We start from the raw sequence: 23,034 nt of genomic DNA on the forward strand, positions 1-23,034 counted from the left end.
GAGGTCTGGTGACTTGTTCAAGGTCAGGAAGATAACAAAGCGGCCGAGCCGGGCTCTGAGCAGGTCCTGGAAGCTCTCACTGTGGTCTCGTCCTCATTCCCTGCCTCCTGCTGCCTCTGCTCAGGCAGTGACCTCAGAGGGTGGGTCCAGGGGACTGTAGCAATGCTTGGACCCTGCATCTCTTTGGACCTGTGGCATCTGGTGTGTGGGGACAGGGAGGGCAGAGGCATATTGAACTTTGTGGCCAGAGGGACGCCTCTAGCTTTAAAGCGGGAAGAATCACTTTGAAAATGAACTACAAACTTGGGTTCTGTTTTCCCTTTGGGATTTTAAAAAATAAAGCCATCTTAAACTTTGATCTCTGAGAGGCTGGGGTTAAAAAAGTCAGAGAATGTGAGTTCTAGGCCTCATTCTACCACTAACACTCTGGGACCCGAGGCAGGTCCTTTCTGTCTGGGCCTCAGTTTCCCCAACATGTGCAATGAAGTGAAATGAAGGACTAGATCAATGGTTTTTAAAGTGGGTTTGGTTTCTGTGTGTGTGTGAGATGAGGGTAGGCAGCCAAGTCTTTTTTCAAAGCAGAAAGTTTCTTAGCAGGACAATATACGAATCTCCTGAAAGAGAGCGTCTGTCGTTGATTGAGGGCAGGAGCCTGAAGCTCGTCCCCTCGGCCTCCACGTTGTGTCCCTGTTGTCCCCTCCCCTGCAGCAGTGCTGAGACATCCCCTCAGTCAAGCCAAGACTTGGGAGATCCCGGATTGACCGGGGGGTGGGGGTGGGGCCTGTGGGGCCTCCTGGCAACACAGCTTTGCCCGGTCCTCCTGTGGGGTGCTCCCTCAGAGCTGGCTCAGGGTGCAGAAGAATGGCCAGTGAACCACTGCGTGGGTGAGCTCTAGCAGGGACACTTGAGTCCTTGGGATCTTCTCAGGCCCATCTGTCAGCGTCCTGTGGCAAAGGCACATTGTTGCCAAGTGGGTCTGAACACTCCCGCGTGGGTGCTAGGCTCTGAGTCCTGGGGAAATTCCCACACACCCCTGAGTAGGGAGCCAGCCATAAGCGTGAGACCCTACCCCCAGAGTACACTCGTCACTCGAGTATGCTGAGTGTTTGTGGGATGTAGGCCAGGCTCTGGGCTATGTAAAAGCTTCACATAAAAGAGTGGGCTCTGGCCCAGACAGCCTAGGTGTGATTCCCAGCCCTGTCACTTTGTAGCACACACTCTCGTGTGTGCTGGGACCCTCCTCCGAGGGGCATCCCTCCCATGTGCCTCAGTCCAAGGGGAGAGACGGGGGCTGGGCACCTTGCTCTGCCCAGTGGGGCAAACCCTGCTGCGACGGGTGCCCGGCTCCCCTGGGCTGCTCATTAACTTTCTGCCTACACAGTCACACCGGAAATTCTGGTTTGCGAGGCGGGCCTGGGTGAGGGGCCCCAAAGGAATCCAGAACTTGGGTTAAGGTTTCTTCCCTGTCTGTCAGGTGGGGCAGAGGGTGAAGCTGCCTCCCCACCGTGGAGGACCTCAGGCAGGATGGGGATGGGGGGCAAAGGGGTGTGGGCAGACGCGCGCCTTGGGATTGGCTGCAGACCAGGGCTCTGGGCCAATGAAAAGCCACACCCTTTTTTAAGTTGGACCGAAGATCAACTAGTGATAATTATCTGCATTTTGCTCCCCAAAGAAATATTTCGTTGTTTGTTTTGCGGCTGGTCCAATACACATGTCTGTGCCTCTTCATCTGACGTCGTGTGTTCCCAGAAAGCCTGGTCTGCCTGGAGTGGCCTGGCTTTTAGCCTAACCCCCGCAGAACCACGAAGGAGCAGTCCTCAGTCTGGGGAAGGGCCTCGCTGGTAAGTTTTAATTTTGGGGGGGGTCCCACATCCCTTTAAGAATCTGACAAAAACTATTAATGCTTGCACAGACTTTCAGGAGAACTCAGGTGAATAACTCTTGGCTTTTGGCCACAGGACAAAAAGTGTTACTTTTTGAACATATACTTTTATTGGGGCAACATTTCATAAAGAACAGTGTGCAAATGTTAGAATAACATGTGAAAATCAATGTATTATTACATGTGTAATATCACACACCCTTGTAACTGCCATCCTGAGAAGAATATAGAATATCTCCAGCCTTACAAGGACCCAAGGAAATTCTGACATTTTTGAGGCTTTTGCGACATCTACCCCTAACTGTGATAGGGATAACTGCCCTCAGTAGTGACACCATGCTATACCCACAAAACTGTTATATTTACGGCTTGTAAGGGGCTATTTACTTAGGTGACTATCTCCCCCACACACAGGGGCCCTCGGAAGCCTGATCTTGCCTGGCTAATCCTCGTGCCCCCGCTGCTGACGGGAGGCAATACAACACTCAAGCTGCCTGCACTGCACTGAGCTGAAACTCCTTCTCTGAGTTGCTCTTATTCAGAATAACACCTACAAGTCATTGCGTCCTAGGCCTTGTGCTAGACTCACCTTATCTAACATCAGTCCTCGTGTCAGCCCGAAGAGGTAAGTGGTGTTATCACCATTTCACACTGAGGTTTTACTGGGGTTTTGACCAAGACCACAAAGCTGACTATGGTAGCACCTGCTGCAAACCCAGGTGTGTGACAGCAAAGCTCCCCAGCTGTACACTGACCACACTTTTCTTAGCTCCTGTAGCCGGGGGGACCGGGGAGCAGCGGGAGTGTGGGGACTGAAGTCACAGGGAGAGGGGACCGGCCCTACGCGTCCCAATCCTGGCTTCTGGAAGACGACCTCAGAGCTAGGACCCCACCCCCACCTCTTTAGTGGTCGAAGTGCTGCATTTCAGTCGGAACATATGGTTTTTAAATTATAAAAGTCATACATACTTTTAGTACAAAAAATGCAGTTTAGAAGGGTATGTACGGAAGGATGAAAGTCCCCTGGCCACCTCTGCGGCAGCCACCACCACTAGCAAATCCTTTGGCATCCATCCAGAAGTCATACACACGCATCTACAAAAGTGTATGTTCCTCCAAAAAACGGGAACACAGTCTATAGATCTCATGCCTTCTGCTCTTTCCACTTTACAAAGCATCTTGCAGACGCTTTGATATGAGTCCATATGAATGTACTTCATTATACTTAGAATACTGCACGTTCTGGAATACTTTAACGTAGGGCTATTCCATGATTTATTTAGCTCCGTTTCTACAGATGGAATTAGGATAGGTTGTTCAGGTTTCAGCATTATACACACGGCTGTAATGGACATTCCTGAGCATACACCTTGATACACGTGTATAGTTATACCTGTAGGAGAGATTCTGGAGGTGAAATTGCTGGGTTAAAGGGTATCATTATTTAAAATGTTGATTTCTCCCAAAGGGCTGTGGTAGGATGAATATTAGCTATGCCCATACCCCTGCAAACACAAAACAAAGCAAAAGCAAAAATGAAAAACCACTTTCTAATCCCTGGAACCTGTGACTACACTTACATTTATTGTAAAGTATGGGACTTTGTCCTGGCCAATGTGGCTCAGTGGACGGAGTGCTGGCCTGGGAACCAAAGGGTCACCAGTTCGATTCCCAGTCAGGGCACATGCCTGGGTTGCAGGCCAAGTCCCCAGTAGGCGGCATATGAGAGGCAACCACACACTGGGGGTTGTCTCCCTTTCTCCCTCCCTTCCCCTCTGTCTAAAAATAAATTTTAAAAAATCTTTTTGAAAAAGCATGGGACTTTGTAGATGTGATTAAATTAAGAGTCTGGGTGGGCCTGGGTACCTACAACGGTCCTTATAGGAGGGCACAGGGGTCAGAGTCAGAGGGGAAGGCTGTCTGGGGAAGGAAGCAGAGACTGGAGTCACGAGGCCATGAGCTACTGCAGCCTCTAGAGGCCAGGGCCAGGTGGGCCCCGAGGGAACCAGCCCTGCAGATGCTGTGCTGTCAACCTGGGGACTACGTTACCAGACTTTGGTTTTAACAATAAATCTGTGTTGTCACTCAGTTGGGGGTAATTTGTAAAAGCAGCCATAGGAGACAAACATATTCTCATTTGTTCCAAGAGTGGGTGGTGCTTGATCCCCCAGATTGTTCCAGACCGTGGAAATATATTCTAAACTTGGCCAGTTTTGGGCTGAAGTTGTTAGCCTTGGGTTCCTTGGGGAACCTGCGGCTGTTCACTCTCTCTGAAGAAGAAAATACGCACATGTGTGCGTGTCTACTGTTCCCGAGAGGCCGCAGACCCACAGAGCTTGTCCCTGGGCCCCCTCAGGTCTGGGGTCGTCCTTTTAAGACTTCGGGTTTCCCTCCCCTCAGCAGGTCCCCTGGGGTCTCAGTGTGGAATTCTGACTGTTGGGGCACGAAGAGTCCTTGGAGGTCATCTGGGCAGCGTGCTCATTTTAAAGACGGGGAAAATGAGGCCGAGGCAGTACAACCAGCACCAGTCCCGGGTCTCGGGACCCCCGGGCCTACTTTCTGTCCATGTGCGTGCCCTCTGTCGTCAGGGGAGGATGAAGGCTGGGGAGGCACTCCGGGGCCTGCCTGGGGCTTTGGAAACACCTCAGGGTACAGGTGAGGCCAGTTTTCTTAACCAGGGGGCTATTGGCCGCCCCTTGGCCTTCCCCAGGTGCTGTGAATTAACTCTGGGTTCCTCTTGGGAGCCTGCCACGGAGGGGGCAGGCTGGGGTAGTAGGCCCTGCCTTCTTCCCTCTATTTTTGAAGAACAGCCCAATCTGACCTCCTGGCTGCCTGGGTTCTGGGGCGGTCCCTTCCACTGCTTTCTTCTTCGTCCTGGCTTTTGTGGCTCTTGAATCTGTTGAAAGAGCGTTTGGCACTGAATGGGGAGTAGAGGTGAGTGAGATCTTCTGGGATGTACGTTGACCTTCCCTGGGGAGCCCCGGGTGGAAACCCAGGCTGGAGAGAAGGAAACAGGGCACCTCTGGCTGGCTGAGCCCTCTCTCCTGAGACAGTCCCAGCCCTTGAGCACCGAGGGTGTGCCAGGCGCTTGCGAAGTGGGTTTGTGCATACTGTCGTTTGGTCCTTGCAGCAACCTGAGAAATAGGTATTACCACTGTCAACTATTCTTATCAGTGCGGATCCTGATGTTCGGAGAGATGGGAAACTGGCTAGCCCCTGCCACAGCTGGGTTCTCAACCACCAGCTTTTAACTGATTACTCGCTTTTGCCCCATTCTTGGCTGAGGACAGTCCCAGGAGAGAGAAAACGGCCACCGCCACAAACTGCTCCCGCAGGCTCGGTCTCCACGCTGCTCCCCAAGCCTCATGCCCACCCTCCCTCTGTTACTTTCTTGTGTTTGTCCCTGTCCCTTCTGCACGATCCCAGCTCAGGTCCTCCCTACCGCCCTGAAGAGTACGACCATAGCATTTATGGCTGACACCAGACAATTCTCCCTTATTCTCCCCTCTTTTATGACAGCTGCTGTTTTAAGCCAGTCTGACTTCTTAACACCCAGTACACAGCAAGCTTCTTTGAGGGGTCAAGGGACTGAATCATTCAGTGGACATAGTTGGGACACTTTTGACATGTCACTTCCTGTGACAGGCACAGGCAACTATGATGGCGAGCGAGGGGGATGCGATCCCTATAATCATGGCCTGTGTCCAGTAAATGGTCAGGTAATATTGAATTATAATTTTGATACACAGCAAGAAGGTCAAGTATTGAGTAAGTGGAGCGTATCTAACAGAGCCACCGAGACCTAGGCTTCAGAGGGAGGGGATGTTTTAAGTGAGACTCGAAGGGTGATGAGAGGTTTAGTCTGTGGACGGGGAGGTGAGGTGGGGTGGGGGAGCATTCCTTGTGAGCAGGGGCAGGGGTGAGTGGTGGGGTGGGGGGGGGGCTGGGGCCCCAGGATGAACTGGAAAAGGCCAGTGGTGTGGTGGTTCAACCTGCACTGGTTTCTGAGTCTGGGTCCCCGCGTGTTCAATGGGGATACTGACGACGTGGGAAGTACGTTAGATGAGAGAACACGTGGTAGCTGTGGATGGGCTGACCCCAGGCTGACCCCGGGCTGTCCCCAGGGGCAGAGTCAGCCCCTTGCCCATAGCAGCCACCAACGAGTCCAGTGAGCTTTCTCCAGCTCAGGGCTGGGCTCCTTGCCAGAAAGTGGTTAAGCCCCAACCAACCAGGGGTTCTTTGATTTCCCCTTTTCCTGTCGGTCTGAAACTCCAGAAGGCAGAAATCCCTGGGTTTTATCCTGACTAATGAGGGTGGAGCTTAGGGGCCACATATTTTTAGCTCTGATAGCATCTCACAGCATATTTTCCCAGGGAAACCCTCCGCTTTCCCCCTCCTGCCGGAAGCGCTGGGCCAGCCAGCCCGCGCAGCATCTGGGACCGGCTGGGAACAGGTTGGGAAGGGGCGCAGACGGAGGCAATCAGCGTAAATCAAACCAGATGAGGACGCGGGGGCTGGCTGTGGGGGCTGGTTACTCTCCCCCTCACCCAGAGGGAAGCCAGCGTGCCTTTGTTCTTTTCCCACCTCCAGCTTTGTTCTCTTTAGGGGAGCTAACTGCAGGGTCAGAGCCAGCTCCTCCCACCGTCTGCAGGGCTGGGGCAAAAGTGCCACATACCACATGTCTCAGAGCAATCAAGAGTTCTCCATCACGCTGTTAAACCGTTATAAAATGTGCTCGGTCTTCCTGGTGACAAAACATACATTTATAACACAAAATAAAGTATATCTAAAGTCACTGGTTTTATATGACTGCAGGTTGGTGAAAATACCAAAGATGACTGAATTTAATTATCATTGCATATTTCTGCGTGTTCTGTTGTTGGGCCAGTGGTGTCTGGGTAAAATAAAGACATCTGTAATTCATAAATTAATATGTATTCTGTAAATTTCACTTTTTGGCCTTTCCTTTAGCAATAGTATCTTGTTCTTATAAGCAAGATTCCATCCACTTCCCAACTTTATTGAGGTACAACTGACAAAAATGGTATGTATTTAAGGTGTTCAACGTAATGGTTTGATACACCCATATTCTTCGAAACGATCACCCCGGTCGAGTTAACTGACTCCTCCGTGGCCTCACCGGCACCTGTTTTTTGTTTTTCTTTTAGGTGTAGTGAGAACACGTGAGGTCTACTTTCTGTAACCAAGATTTCTGTATAATTTGCTTTCTGTTGTCAGTAATGCAAATCAGACAACTTTTCTTGAGTCATTGTAATGCTTAGTTTTTTTAAAAAACCTGAAGAAATTTTGCTCTGATAAGAAGTATCACCTGAAATTGTCAATAAGATTTCAAAAGCAACACTTAGATTCAGGAATGAACTCTGCATTTTACATGTTCCATTCAACTACTCTAATGGGGTCACATATAATTATTGTTATTACAGGAAATACTAGAAAATATTTTCAATTCATAAATAGATTTATATCATAGATAACACATATCTATAACATATAATTTATGTATTATATACTTACGTATACTCTAATAGAACAAATAATTTATTATTATTATTTTTAAGATTTTATTTATTTATTTTTAGAGAGGGAAGGGAGGGAGATAGAGAGAAACATCAATGTGCGGTTGCTGGGGGTCATGGCCTGCAACCCAAGCATGTACCCTGACTGGGAATCAAACCTGTGACACTTTTGTTCGCAGCCTGTGCTCAATCCACTGAGCTATGCCAGCCAGGGCACAAATAATTTATTATGTAAATATCCCTTACACTGTGATAACCTCTTTCATGAAGTCCTTCCTGATAGTGCCCTCATTCTCTCCACTGTTCCCAGCTGCAAGAACACTCTCCTTTTGAGGATCTTGAAAAATTTGTTGTATAGGTGTCTCTTGGGACCTCTTAACGTTACTATTATATGCTTAGTGGTTAAGAGCTGGGATCTGGATCCCTATTTATTGGGCCCCTGGCTCCATCCCTTACCTGCTGAGACCAGTGCCTCCATAGCTTCATCTGTAAAATGGGGGTAAATCATAGTACCTACCTCCTCCAGGTTGCTGGGAGGTCTAGGCGAATAAAGCATTTAAAGCATTTTTCCTGAAGTCTGGCATGCAGAAAGCTCAGTAACTGCTCATGGTTATTAGACTCACCATACTCTCTCCACATAGTTCACGGTATGTATGTTTGTTTCTCCACCCGACAACCCCATGTGTTCCTTTGGGTCGCGGCCACAATCCATTTTTAATCTATTGCAGAGTCTTGCAAATAGTGGAGTTGGAGAACTGTTTCTCAACGCCAGGGCAGGGCAGCCTGCACACAGTCCCGGGGCCCCAGAGACGGCGCCTCTCCTGGACCCACCCTTCTGTTTCCCCGGGGCTATGGACTGAACGGTGACCCCCCCCCCCAATTCATATGTTGAAGTCCTAACCCCTGCTACCTCCGCATGGGTCCCGTATTTGGAGACAGAGCCTTTAATGAGGTAATTAAGGTCAAATGTGGTCATGTGAATGGGTCCTAATCCAATATGGCTCATGTCCTTAGAAGAGGTTAGACATACACAGAGGGAAAGCCAAGCGGGGACAGACATCTACAAACCAAGGAGAGAGGTCTTAGAAGGGACCATGCTAACAATTTGATCTTGGACTTGCCCCTCCAGAATTGTGAGAAAATCAAATTCTGTTGTTTAAACCACCCAGTCTGTGGGGTTTTGGTAAGACAACCCAGCAAACAACTGGCCCCTTTCCACCAGAGACCCTGGGTGCTCTGCCAGGCCCCTCTGCCTTACTTGTGCCCAGGGGTCATGACGCCTGCGCTGTCAGTGGCCCTTCTGTGGGAGGTTTTTTTTTCACTGTTGCAGAGAAATGGGTTTCTAAGGTCATGGTCATGAGGAGGTGCGGTGTTAGTCCAGGCTGATGAGGTTCTGCAGGACTCGGAGCCCTGAGGATCTCCGAGAGGGGCAGAGAGCACAGGGCGACCCCCAGATGTATTTGACTGTGGAAGGTGTGACACGAGGCTGCGGACGATGTTGTGTTTGTGAAGGGCAGTGACCTGGACTCGGGAAATCAGAGCTGGGAGGGACCTCTGAGCATTCTCTCCAGTCTGAAGACGAGGAAACCGAGGCCCTGAGCGGTTAGAGGCCCACCCGAGGCCACAGCAGTTGGGGGAGTCTCCCGTGCCCCAGATCTAGTATCTGTGGATGGCCTTCAGTGAAGCTGGTGCTGGTCTGAAACACATCCTTCCAGTGTAATTCTGGTGTCATCCTTGCGACAAGCATGAGAGGTTTCCAGGTAGCTTCAGCCTGGGAACTCCCCCGATACCAGGCTGAACTCACACTTACTGACCCAGAGCCCTGCAAAGTCCAAAGTGACCGAATCCCTAAGGCTGGCGTTGGCATCTGGCATGGTTGATCAGTTCATGGTAGTGTGACAGCGAAAGCCTGGGGATTGGAACTGGGTTCAAATCCCAGTGTCACCTAGTAACTGCGTGAAAATAACCCCCTGGTACAGCCTCTCTGCCAAAGTGGGTTACAGCACATAAGGGGCTGGCTGCAGTCCCAGGGATGGACGCCCAGGATCCAGCACGGTGCCTGCCCACGTCAGCCCTCAGTGGGTGTCAGCGCTCATCCTTCCTCCAGAACCAGGGGTCTGGGGCGTCAGGTGCGCTGCTCCTGGAGATGTGAAATCCCTAAGGGCGGGAGCTGCCTCCTACACCTCAGCCAGGCCCAGTCCGTTCGCAAACAGGTCGTTTTCTCCGTGAGAAAGCAGGAGTGCAGGGCACCCTGACCCGCTGGCTCTTTATCTTCTCCCATTCCATTCGGGTTATTTTCTTAGTCATCGGGTGCACTGTGGCCTCCCACAGGCGACGAGGCCTGGAACGCAGCCCGGAATCATGACCAAGATGCGGGTTTCACCAGTTTGGAAGCAGTTTTAATGAAGATGGAAATGTTCATCAACTCAACACAGGTACCCCAAAATACAAAGCAAAATATCATCTTCAGCTGCATAGCAAACATGATTGAAGAATTTAACATCATTATTCGATCACAAGCGTAATTAGAAGTCACCATAAATAAATGTAAATTCATTGTACAAAAAATCCCCGACAACTCTTAATACAAATATGGTACATTTGACAGTTTCTGAAACAGATTTTTTTTTTTAACTTTTAAAACCTAAGATTTTTTTTTCTGGTTCTTAGACACACCAAAAAACCTAAAGGGGGACAGTAATATCAGGGAGGAAAGAATGTTAAACCTGTCCAGTGCTCACAAATAAATGCCGCTGGCAAGCTGGGGAAATGAGATGTCTCTCCCAAAGGCGAAGACCTCAGTTTACTGGGATTGAATCTCTTGAAGACAATGGGATTCGATTTTACTGAGAGGGTCAAATTCAGGTTTAGGAATTTGGGGCTAGAAGGGCATGTTGTTGAAATAGCAATCTCATCAAATGGATGATCCAAATCTCCACAAAAGCAAAGGTTAAGGATCTGGAATGATCCCTAGGACTTAAGGGCTGGTCATCTGTCTCAAAGAGCTGCTATTCCCAGACAGGACTGACGGTTCTTAGAGATTTTATGTGGGTTGTGAAGGCGCGTTCTGTGTTGTTCAGCCATGGGGTGTAACCAGTCCCTCTTGCCTCTGACCTATGGTCCTAGCAAAAAATAAGGAATTGGAACAGGAAGCAGTACCTCCAGATGGGAGGATCTGCCAGCTTCTGCCCTGAACCACTTTTCTCCCCAATGGATACTCTGTTTCAGGCTCAGAGGGGGCTTGAAGGCCTCTGTCAGCAGCGGCCCCTGGACTTGCACGTGCAACAGAGGGCAGAGAGCCCTGGAAAGCGCAGGCCTCTCCACCTCACTCCCAGAGACGCAGGTTTGAGGCGGGGCCCAAGAGTTGGCATCAAATGTGCTAATTGCAGGAGACCCTGATGTGGGGGGGCCTTTGGACCACACTTGGTGGGCCCCACCTCTCCTCCCTGGTGAGCCCGTGTATCACACAAACCTGCTGCTATGGGCTCACCTTTGCTCTTTCCAGGAGGTTAAACTGGGCCAGCGGATCAATGGTAACCATTCCCATCCATCTGCCCTGAGCGGGGGCATCATTATTGTTCTATTTTTTTTCTCTTTTCTTTTCCTCCCTGGGCTGGGCTGGGGGGTGGGAGGAAGGGATATCAAATGTCTCACTTTATATTTTCTTACAAGTGCAGAGGCACAGGCCCCTTTGAAGATGACTTGCTCTGTGTGAGACATTCGCTTCCAAAGGCTTCCATCTTTCTGAGCAGTCTCCCTATGCTTTGGGGGAGATTCCGCAAGAAATTCTGACCACAATCGACCAGCACAATCGACCACGGCGCTGACACCTGGAAACTTGTCCTCTGTTTGCCATGGCCGTCAGCACGTGGTCCAGGAGTGCTCTCGGTGGTAGACTCCCTGGTGTCCAGAGCAGGTGGAGATGCCACCTGGAAACATGGGGGAGGGAGCCAGAGGAGGTGAAGAAGCCAGCGAGTGGAGGCACGACCGTCCTGTGGGGCTGATATCTCGGGCGGCGGCCATGCTCTTTCTCCAGCCGAGACTTCAGCTTTGAGGTGACAGGTGGGCACCGGGTGGGAGGTCCCCACCTTGGGAGGAGGTCTTGGGAAGCAACCACACATGTGGGGTGGGGACGGGACGTGGAGAAAGGGTAAAACTAGGGCTCTGAACACAGCTGAGGGAACAAAGGAAGAAAAAAGAGCACACACTGTCCCGTGTTTTGTGTTTTCATTTATACGAGGGCAAAACCACCATGGAGATGTCACGGGAGAGCATGCACAGGCCCAGCCCTCGGGAGGGTCGGTGTGTTTGGGGAGGTTCTCGTGGGCTTCCTGGTCCATCTCACGCACATCTCACGTGGCGGGGCCGGCCGTGGCTTTCTCTCTCCTGCTGCTTCGTCTCCTCCAGGCTGGGGGTTTGCAGACCTTCTGCCTAGCAGGTGGTGGCCAGGGACTGGTGGATGGGTGGCTGGAAGCAGCGCACATGCTCCACGGTGGAACTGTCTGTCTCCACGGACTTCATGTACTTGTTCAAGATGGCAAATACCTCATTGTTCAAGATCTGGTACTTCCTGATCCGGTCTGCCATTTTCTTCAGGGGCTGAAAGGACAGGGCCGTTCAGGTTAGCAGTGGGAGGGGGGGAAAGAGAAATAAAGGGCAAGCAAGGGGTCTGGGGTCCTGATACCTCAATGATCACACCACTCTCCACTTAAAGACCTTTTGTGGCTTCCTAGAAGATAGAGCTTGGCCCTATAACCTTTTTGTGAGTTTCAAAACATACTACAGAGCTGCAGCAATCAAAACAGTGTGGCACTGGCACAAAGAAACTGAGAGCGACAGAATAGAGAGCCCAGGAATAAACTCTTCCATATGCGGTCAAATGACTTCTGACAAGGGTGCCAGGACCATTCAACGGAGAAAGGGTAGTATTCTAACAAATGGTGCTGGGAAAACTGGATATCCACATGCAAAAGAGTGAAGCTGGATCTTTACCTTATGCCATACACAGATAATTACCTCAAAATAGATTGAAGATTTAAAGAGAAGAGCTAAAATGATAAAACTCTTAGAAGATAACATGGAGAAAAAAACTTCAGGACATTTAATTTGGCAATAATTTCTTGGATGAGACACCAAAAGCACAGGTGATAAGAGGAAAAATAAATGAGACCACATCAACATTTAAAAACTTGTCTGCACCAAAGTCACTATAAACAGAGAAAGGGCAACCCATGGCATGAGAGAAAATACTTGTAAATCATATGCCCGATAAGGGATCATTACCCAGAATATGTAAAGAGCTTTTACAATTCAATAACAACACAAAACAACTCAGTTCAAAAGTGAACAAAAGACATGAATAGACGCTGCTCCAAAGCTGATACACACGTAGCCAATCAGCACATGAAAAGATGCTAACATCACTAATCATGAAGGGAGTAAGAATCAAAACCACAGTGAGATACCTCTTCACATTCATTAGGATGGCTGTCACCCAAACCCCAGAGGGTAGGAGATGCTACAGGTCTGTGGGAAACAGTATGGTGGTTCTTCACACATTACAAGTCCCATACTTGAGCAGATATTTGCACACTCATTATCATAGTAGCATTTTCCACAACAGCCAGATGGTGGAGGTAAGTCAAATGTTTATCAATGGATGAACTGATAAACAACATAGGGTATATTCAGCCTTAAAAAGGAAGGAAATTCTGAAATACGCCACAACATGCTGAACCTTGAACACATTAGGGTAAGTGAGGATTCCACCTCTGAGTTCCCCAGAGTAGTTAGTTAGACCCACAGAGACAGAAAGTGGAAGGGTGGTTACCTTCCAAGGGCCTGGGGTAGGGGGTGTACGGAGTTAGTGTGTAATGGGCAGAGTTTCAGCTGTAGAAGAAGAGAGAGTTCTGGAGATGGATAGTGGTAATGGTTGTACAACAGTGTGAGTGTGCCTAAGGAGGTGGAACTTAAAAATGTACACATAAAATGGTTAAAATGGGAAATTTTATGTTACATATATTCTCCCACAATGAACAACAAGCAAATAGACAAACACCCTTTATGAGGTGGCTCCTGCCTCCTTCTCCTCTGAGCCACACATCTTCATGTCGGTGACTTTGCTCTGGCTGTCCCCTCTCTCTGGAACATTCTGCCTGGCTATTTGCTGCCTATCACCCAGGACTGGGTCCTAGCATTGCCTCCATGGGAAGTCTCCTTTGGCCACGTCCCCACTCCCCGGCCTGGTTCAGACAGCCCTCCCGGTGCTCACACAGCAGCCCTGCCTGCCCCCCGTGCCTGCACCTGCCTGCACCGCTCTCCTGCTCACTGAAAGCCTGTGCAGATGAGGAGCCCGCATCCACAGAGCCTGGCTGGCGTGGGGAAGGTGCATTTCAGGTCTGGGGCCTGGCCCTGCCCTGCAGGGTGACCTGATTCATCCCAGAGGGTCATGAGCAAGTGACTCATGGCTTTCTGTGAGGAAGTCCCCACTGCTGAGCGTTGCTGTACCTTCCTGCAGTGGGGAGTTGGCTTCATAAACAGCTCACCCCGCTTTTCAGATATGAGCCTGCTTGTCAGGCCTGGCCCCACCTCCCAGCCCCAACTACTCACCACATTCTTAATGATTTCATCCTTCCCATCCTGTCTCTGTACTTTCAGTAGATGGTAACAGAAGTCGAACAGGTCGAAGCGCCGCTGCTGGCCCAGCAGGACGATGATAGAGCAGCCTGCCCAGTTCAAGCCATCACCGAAACACTGCCTGGGGGCAGGGAGAGGAGGCAGCTGGAGTGAGGGGCACGAGAGCGGGCAGGGGAAGGGTCTCCCCTTGGACCAGGAGTACTGCCGGTGAGCAGCCGGTGTCTGGGACAGTTCTCTGAATCCGTGAAATGGGTACAAGGGAAGCTGTAGGTTCATTTGTTCTAGGGACTGTGATGATATTATAAGCCCTTCTAACCACAAAGAGGTTATCAGCCTGTTGCCCCACTGATGTAAGAAAAATCACCTTTGAAGAGGACAAATGTGCAAGAAAAAAATCTAACTGGTCCTTGAGATTTATGTGGTTGATTATGTCAAGCAAGCCAAAGAAGGATCCGTTTTGGCCCATAAAGGAGTCAGGGCGCACCTGTGAGGGGGAGGGCCATTTCAAACCCGCTGGCCAGTGTGCATGGGAGGGCGGGCATGGGGCACCGTGGGCCCATGAGCAGGTGGTGCCGGTGCGTGGGGTGGGGAAGGGGCTCCAAGTCCTCCTGGGTCTGATAAAGCTCAGCCCTCATGTCCCCAACCCTCAACGGCAATTTGGGCAATCTGGGGGGCTGCGGGGTCACCTCTCTGCTGTCTTTCAACCCTGGGCAGGTTTCCTGCTTCCCCATGGCTGGGGCGCAGGCCCAGCAGCTGCTCTGAAACAGCCTTCCCATCCCAGGCCTGGCGGCACTTCCTCTGGGACTCGGCCTCCTGTGCCTTTCCCCTGAGCTCTTGGCTCCCCCGGGGCAGGCCTTCTCTGCTTTCCTCGCCACTCTGCTCTGGGTGTGTAGCCCGGTGAGCTGGGGGAAAAATGGGCTCTGCTTCTGTCTTCTGAGGCAGGACCAGGTTACTCTTAAAGGCCCCCCCACATTTCAGGGTTGTAGGCCTCCAGAGCCAGGGCACCCCAAGCATGCCGGGTCTGACCTCTGCCAGGGAGCCTTTCTCTGTTCCGCAAACCCTGAGGTCATGTGGAGGGTGAGGATCTTAATGCCAAACCTCCCCCAGGGCTCCCTCCTGCCTCTTCAATCAGAAACACAAGCCCCAAGAGGCCTGAGGTCCCCAGTATGCACACTCCCAGGCATACACTCCACCTCTGCCTCCTCCACCCGCCTGTTGTCTTTCCTGAACCACCCCCTGTCCCTTAGCCTCTGCTCTGGGATCTGAATCCCAGCAGCATTCAAGGCTCAGGTCTAGTCTGTGGATTAAATTCTGACCACCCACTTCTCTCTCTTCTCAGGTGTCTGTCCCCCTTCCTGCCCTCGCTGTGAAGCTGTCTCATGCAATGTGCCGCGTGTCCCTTCACAGACTCCATGGTCCCCACAAGGCCAGGAAGCATCTGGTTTTGCTCAGCACTGCTGCAGGTCCAGCACCTACATGGCGACCTGCACGTAGTGTGTGCTCCACACAGGGCCCTTGGACAGCCCTGCCCCGCCCACCACCTTTCTGGCTGGGCTCTGGCAGCTGATGCCCCATCAAGGGACAAGCAGGTTGGAGGGGACTGTGCTCTCCCGGGAGGTACTCACTCGGCTGTGAACTCGTTGGTCCCCACGGGGATGCAGTACACGAACTGCATGGCACTCCACAGCCGGTGGAACTCCACGCACTCGTCGACGTGCATGACCCCGTTGGTGGGTGGCGGGCCCCGCCAGATGGGGTCCTGCAGGTAGCTCCGAATGCGGGTCAGGATGACCTCGAACATGGACAGGCCGCAGCACAGCCGCTCCTTGGTCAGCAGGTCGCCCTCCCGAGCGATGGCAATTTGCTGGGAAGAGAAGGGTATGGAAACCTTCCATCTACATCTCAGACCCCATCGTCCACATCTCACGAGAGACTCCCAAACCCTGGAGCTCGTGTCTTTGCCAGGGTGAGGCACTGACTTTATACGCCTGAGGGCAAGCCTATTGTAGTAGGTCAAGTCTAGGAGCCACTGATAGAGGAACCGTTTTAAAGAATGTTGATATACCCGGGCAATGAATGAAATGCTCCGGAAACATTGAAAAGACTGAGAGTTCTTCTAAGTCTTCTAAGGACTCTCAGAGTACCCTTCTAAGAGTACTATTGCTATGACTGTGCTACCACAACTACTCACTCGTGCTCACTGAGTGTGTGTAACACACCAGGGCCTGCTCTAAGCACCCGATCAGTATGGACTCCATTTATTCCTTGCACCAACCCTGGGAAGTATGTGCCATCATTATCCCCATTTTACAGGCAGAGAAACTAAGATTCAGGGAGGCAGCCAGAGAGCAGGAAAGTGAGGATCTGAATCCTGGTAGATCCGTGGGTTAAACTGTTCAGTGAATAGAGCGAGTTGCAGGAAAGGACGTACACTACAATCCTATTAGAGGACATTGCTAACACGCAAGCCCACAGACACACACACAGCTACATGTGGGGTGTGTGTAAAACAGTTCAGAACGATTAACATCAGCTGCGGGAGCAGATGGGCTTGGAGAAGTGGGCGAGACTTTCGCTTTATCCTTTAAATACTTCTGCACGGTTGTAGGTGTTACAACGAGCCTATGTTACTCTTAAAATCTGCCACCAAATTTGCAGAATTATTTCCTTCAAGGAGAAGTCCCCTGACCACTGTAAGTGATCTCTATTAATAATTTAAACTGGCTTCTGGTTACTGCATCTCTAACATCAGCTGGCTAGACAAGCACATCAAAATGCTGCCCGAATGACAAGTGAAATACCTAGGGACAGAGGTGTCAAAAGCCACGTGCAAAGTAAGATAGATAGATATTACCATCTAAGGTCAAAGTAAGGCCTCCAAATCTAGAGACACAGCTAAAGAGGGTGCTTGTGGGATCAGCTCCCGAAAGGGTGGTCTCCCCAGAGCTTGTTTTATAAAGAGCCTCATTTCTGGATGCGAGCCCTCACCCTGGAGCCCCCAGAAAGAGGATGACCTCTCAGCCACTCCATGGAGGGAAATAAATCAGGAAACATCACTGCTGGAGCCTGTCAGGATATTATGGGTCAGGAGTGCCGTTGTCATGACAATGATAAGCTGAAAGAAGTCTCAGGAAAAAAGGCGTGAATTTGGGGAAGAAGAGTTTCACAGCGTGTGTTTCAAACAGGAAGGGGAGGGAGCCCTCATTCAAGGTGACTCTTGATTCCGTGGGCAGAGAAAGACAGCTCTTGAGCAGACAAGGGACCACTCCAGTGGCCACAGTTAACTGGGAGTCTCTCTTACAAAATTCTGAACCTGGTGCTGGATTCTGTCCTCACCAAGCCACTCTCTACCAGGCTGGTCTGTGGCTCTTCGCTTCAGACAGGGAGGGCCTGGAATGGTGAGGATGCTCCGTAAATAAAGGGTCTAGATTTGTTCTCGAGTCATGAATATTCTCCTCCATAAGTTAATACAGAGCATTCTGAACTGCTAATTCATCTCACGTGCATTTAATCAGTCTGACTCAATCCTCAAGACCTGACAATCATGGGGGACTGAAAAATTAGCAAGGGGGTTTATAAATCTGCAGCCAGACTATGAATTCTAGTTACTCCCCCCCCAATCCCTACTACAGCCAACCAAGGGCCCTTGGCCCTTTGAAATGCTGAGGGGCTTTGTTCCTTTCTTTGAAAAACTATTTACCCTTACCTGTGAGCTATAAAAGTAATGCATGGTTACTGGGTAAAATATGAAAAAAAAAATTAAAACATTGTGTGAAAATAAAAATTTCCCATAAAACCCCATTACCCACAGAGAAGCTTTCTTCAAATACTGATGTATCATTTATTTTTTGTATGTGTGTATATACATCTATATTTACAAAATTTGGATCATACTATCTGAATTGCTTTTTCCCCCTAAAAAACCCTGTCCTTCAATATTTTCAGCAACATGATTTTTCAATGGCCACATAAGAAGGCCACCGACACACCATTTGTTTAGTCCTCTGTTCTTGTTGGTGACATTACATTGCTTACACATTGTCCCTGTTACAGACAATTCCTAAACAACCAGCCTTCCACAGAACACTTCTTCAGCTCGTCTCCAGTTATTTTCTTAGGATAAAATCCTAGAACTAGCAACTACTCACTGGAAGAGCATAAATATTTTAAAGACTTTTGTTACAGAGCGGCCAGCCTGTCTCGGGGAAAGCTGGGCCCCTGCCCCCTCGCTGCGTGACGCCTGCGCCCGCGCCCACGCTCCTCTGTCACGAGGGAAGTTCTCTGCCCACGTGAATGATGAAAAGTTCTAGCAGCCTGTTTTTTCACATACATTTCACGGGTTACTGGGAGACCTGGACACTTTTTCTGACCTTTGTTGGCATTTGCATTTTTTTATGTCATCAGTTTTCTTTCATGTGCTTTTTCTTTGGGTTTGCCTGTCCATTCTTTTTGCATTTGCTACAGACGCCTGTAATGCATGGCTACACACACACATTTGTGATATGTATGTATATTTAGTGTTTAAGTTTTATCCATTTCTTTTCTATTCCACTTGGTGGCGGATTTTTCTCTTTCGGCTCTCCTTTTCTGAGTTAACAAGGGAATAGAAGAAGCTTCCCAGAAGCCCTGTGGAAATGCATTTCTTCCTGGAGTCCTCTGATGACATCTAGTGACCTTTGGAGGACAATGACACCTGCATACTCCTTTTGAAAATATAATCCTGTGTGTTTTCAGAAGTCTTCTACTTAACTTGTTCATCATACTGATCATATCAGACCGCTCAGCTAAGGAGAGAAAACAGCTATTGGCCCATTTTACAGATGGACAAGCAAAGACTGAGATATGAAATGTCTAGCACTAGGTTAAGTGACAATTCAGGGGTGACACTGGGACAAGGACCCTGTCTTTTGACCCCCTGCCAGAGCGTTCTTTCCGTGAGAGCACCGGGCAACAAATCAGATCAGCTCCATCTGTCCCAGAAACAAAGACAAACAATGCAATAGTACTACAACCTCCCAACTCTAACTGTGTAGCAGAATTGCCCTGTCACTGACCTAGCTACAGGGCGGGGCAAAAGGAGGAGTACAATTTCGAGTAGGCGAAACATAGAGTTTATTCTTGTATTATCATGTATTGATCATTTTATCATTTTCCATAGGAAAAACTGTACCTTTGCCCCACCCTGTATTATGGGAGCCCCCTGAACCCCAGCCAGCCTAGAAGTTAACACTGGGTTAACTTTCCTTCCGTTGTCAGGACAACCGAAGTTTCGGACTGGTCCTCCAGGGCCGGCAGGTTTCTAAGACTGGCATTTCCTCTCCCACAGACTGCCCAGGCTTTTATTTATGAGATACTCAGCATTTGACAAACGATGATTTCTGTCGGTCCCCGGGAAATGGTGTTCCCCAGAACAGGGAAGGGATCCAGCCTTTGAGTGAAAACACACGCCAGGCCTGGGTGCGAGGGGCCGGATTCTTGTCGGATGACACCACCAGCGGGGCAGACACACTGCTGTGCTGCCGGCCCCGGGGACTTCTCCCTAAAAGGAAATCTCTGGAGGCGCTCCTCGGCTTGGCAGAGCCGGCCGGGAGAGACGTGGGCGCCCTCCACAGGGTCTGCGTTCTCTCTGGGATGGCTCAGACCGCCCTTCCCACTGCACGTGTAGTCGGGTTTGCAGGGCAGACCCGGCTCTGCAAGGTGCCCCAACAGTCGCCACGGTTTTCGAGAGAACAGGCTGCCTCCCACCCTCCGCCCAGGATGTGAGCATTCACGCTCGCACTCCTGTGTGTGACAGGGCAGAGGATCACAGGAGGGCAAGGCCAAGGGGGATCTGAATCCTCAGCTTTTAAATAAACAGTGAGCTTTGGCGAACACGACACACCACCCCGGCTTGTCTCCCTGCGACGCCCTGCTTCTCTTCTTCCAGAGCCCGCCCCCCTCCAAATGTTTAGATTGCTTGGACCAACTTGAAGGGAGACAGCACAAGGCTTTTGTTGTCTTTCTGCCCGTTTTTCTTCTGCCCCGACCCCCTGCACAGTCTGTGAGCTCTCTGAAGGTAGGGGGCCCCGTCTCACTCATCTCCATGTTCATGGCCACTGGCAGGACTGCTTTGTAAAAACTACTTTTAACTACAGGATTAGTGCACGAGTCCATGCACCTTTGATAATATTAGTACATTACAGACGAAGCCAAAGTCTTCTTTGATCCCACCCCCACCCCCACCCCTGATCTGTCTCTTACCCTCTGTAGAGGCTGCCGCCACTTCGAACTACGTGTGTATGTATCATTTTCTAGGAGAAGTTTTATCTACAAGGGTGCTTTGTGTGTTTCTTAAAACACAAATGGCATCAGACCAGATGAACTGTATGTGGTGTAACTTGCTTTCTTCACCTAGCCATGTGTTTCTGATCTATCCACATGGATGTACTGAGATCTAATGTTCGCTTTTCATTGTTACATGACAAGTATGCAGCATTTAGGTGACTTCACCACCTTTTAGTCAACCCTGTGCCGATGGACATTTAGGTTGTTCCCAGTTTTTGCCTGTGTTCCTGTAAGCGGTTTTCTAGCAAGATACCCAGAGGTGAACCACTGCCTCGCAGGGTGTGTGGAATTTTAATTCTGCGAGAGAACGGAGCGGAGTGCTTGGCACCTAACAGCGGCGTCCCAGACCCTTGTCTGACTTCCCTCCTTCTTGGCAGGGTGAAGGATGCTGGGTGTAGGAGGAAGAATTCAGGCCTAAGAGTCAGCAAATCTCATGCCAGACCTGCCCGGCCACAGATAGGCTTTGTGGTTGCACATTCCCTTCCTGTGTCCGGGCCTCAGTTTCCCCACCTGTAAAATGATGCTTCCCAGGGCCCCAGACAGCAGGAGCATACCTGAGGGGTTCCCAGCCGCTCTATCAGAGGGACCAGGTGAAGCGGGGCGTACTTGGCTTCCAGGCGTTTCATCCGGACCTCCAGACGCTCCCCCTCTGTCAAAGAAGCGGATGGCAGAGAGTGAGATTCGGGTCACACTGGGGGAACAGGGGAGGGGACAGCTGTCAGAGGAACTGGGGGTGTATTTGCATTCCAAAACTTGGATGGAACATGTAGAACGATTCTCCCTGGTTCTGGTGAGTGTAATGAAGACTCAGCACAAGGAAAGATGTTCTATTCCCTTTGTCCAACAGTGAAATAACCCACCTAGTGGGGGATGAGTTCTCCATTCCTAGAAAGATTTAAACCAAGGCTCGACAACAAGAAACTAGGGATGTTCTAGAAGGACAAACAAGCAAGGCCTGGAGTATCATTTCCAATTCTACTGTTCTGTGATTCATCTATAGCTTCCCAAGGCTTTCACCTTCTCTCCCTCTGACTGCAGATTTGGGTTTATTGGGATTAAATGAATATGAGGTTCAAAATCAAGTTGGCTACTTAGCTGCTGTTAATGGTTTCTTACCTTTGATGTAGATTCTCGGCAAGATATTTTGGAAGGGTGCAGCATGGAGCAGGTCGCAGACTTCCTCCTGAGACTGCAAACAGAGATGGGGGGAAAGAAAAAAAACTATCATAAACCAAGAAGGATTTTCATTCCTAGAAATTTGAGCACTGGCGTCTAGACATGCATTCGAATCTTGGCACTTCTGCTCGCTAGCTATGGGATTTTAGGCATGTTGCTTCATCTCTCCGAGTCTAGTCACTTATCTGCAGAATGAAGATGAGATCAGTACCCACTTTAATGGGCTGCTGTGAGGACTAAGTAAGAGAATGCATAACCTCACAGCAAAGTCGGAGGTACATAATGAGTACGCAACACATTTTCATTACCCTCTTACAAGGAATTTGTTGGAGAATTCCGAGTGACAGTGGGATCGGGCAGTGATGACGGGCCCCCATGGGCTGCGTTTGTCTGGTAGCTGGGCCAGCATTCAGTTCACTAATCCAGTACGGCTCTGTGTAAAGGCCCGTGTCTGGTTAGTTTTCTCCACACCAGACAACAACTAGTGAGACAAGGGCCAGAACTCACGACAGAGAGGTTTGATGGTGAACTTTTGTCTCTCTTTTCAATTGTGGGGACTTGTATTAGGTAAGACCCGGGCTTCATTCGACACGGACACTCTTGGATCCTAAGCATCTGAGAAAATCAGGAGGTTTTCAGGCATGGGTGGACCACGTCCATCCTGGAAAGCCAGCGGGTCACCTGCTTGAGAAGGGGACACCCAAACTCCTGCTACTACAGGTCCCTCCCTGAAACAGGGAGGACAAGTTACCTCTTCAGAGGGATCTGCCTGATCTGAGTGTCATTCTGTTTCTCAACCAGAGGGGAAATGTCCCCCGCTTTCTTAATTCACTTGCTTCTCCCCTAACCAGTGGATCAGAGAACCCGGTCTTCACTGCTATGTCTAAGCCTAGAGCCTTTGCTCTATCGTATAACCGGAAAACTTGGCTAATTGATCATTCAGGTGATTCTTTAATTTATTAATATGGTGAATCATATTGATTTTTGAATGATGAGCCAGCCTTGTATTCTCGGTACAAACTTCACTTGGTTGTGATGCATTATCCTTTTTAAGTACTGCTGGATTTCCTTTGTGAGTGTTTTGCTAAGGATTTTTACCCTCTGTTTATTGGGGAGATTGATTTGTATTTTTCTTTTCAAATGTCTTTGGTTTTCATATGAGCGTGATGCTGGCCTCATAAGATAAGTCGGGAAGAGATCCACCCCCCTCTTCTATTTTCTGGAAGAGATTGTGTAGAACTGATATTACTGTTTCCTTAAGTGTTGGGTATAATTCATGAGTGAAACCACCTGCAATGAAAGTTTTCTTGGTTGGGAGCTTTTTTCTTTTTTAAACTGGGCATACAATTTCTTTAGTAGATATAGGACTATTCAGGTTTTAGGGGTTTTTTTTAGTGAGTTTCAGGGTTTGTATGTCTCAAGGACTTGCCCCTTTTATCTAAGTTTAATTTATGGACATAGAATAAAGGTAGTACACCT

General features: G+C 49.7%; 1 protein-coding gene across 4 annotated transcripts in view; it reads right to left on the reverse strand.

Annotated features, from left to right (window-relative positions):
• Positions 1–9,796: 9,796 nt before the first annotated feature.
• The window catches only part of CYFIP2 (cytoplasmic FMR1 interacting protein 2), a 104,208-nt gene continuing 90,970 nt past the window's right edge, over positions 9,797–23,034 (reverse strand). For all 4 annotated transcript variants that reach the window (XM_045820214.1, XM_045820207.1, XM_045820223.1 and 1 more), the window contains exons 27-31: positions 21,496–21,568; positions 20,934–21,028; positions 15,681–15,919; positions 14,029–14,176; positions 9,797–12,018 (exon numbers count right to left, since the gene is read on the reverse strand). In XM_045820214.1, the coding sequence (XP_045676170.1) occupies positions 11,851–12,018; positions 14,029–14,176; positions 15,681–15,919; positions 20,934–21,028; positions 21,496–21,568 (723 nt within the window). In that variant the 3' untranslated portion in view covers positions 9,797–11,850. The remainder of the gene's footprint in view (positions 12,019–14,028; positions 14,177–15,680; positions 15,920–20,933; positions 21,029–21,495; positions 21,569–23,034) is intronic.

This window comes from Phyllostomus hastatus, unplaced genomic scaffold, assembly GCF_019186645.2.
Source record: "Phyllostomus hastatus isolate PE091 unplaced genomic scaffold, TTU_PhHast_1.1 phas_contig_150, whole genome shotgun sequence".
In the NCBI taxonomy this organism is placed as follows: Eukaryota; Metazoa; Chordata; class Mammalia; order Chiroptera; family Phyllostomidae; genus Phyllostomus; species Phyllostomus hastatus.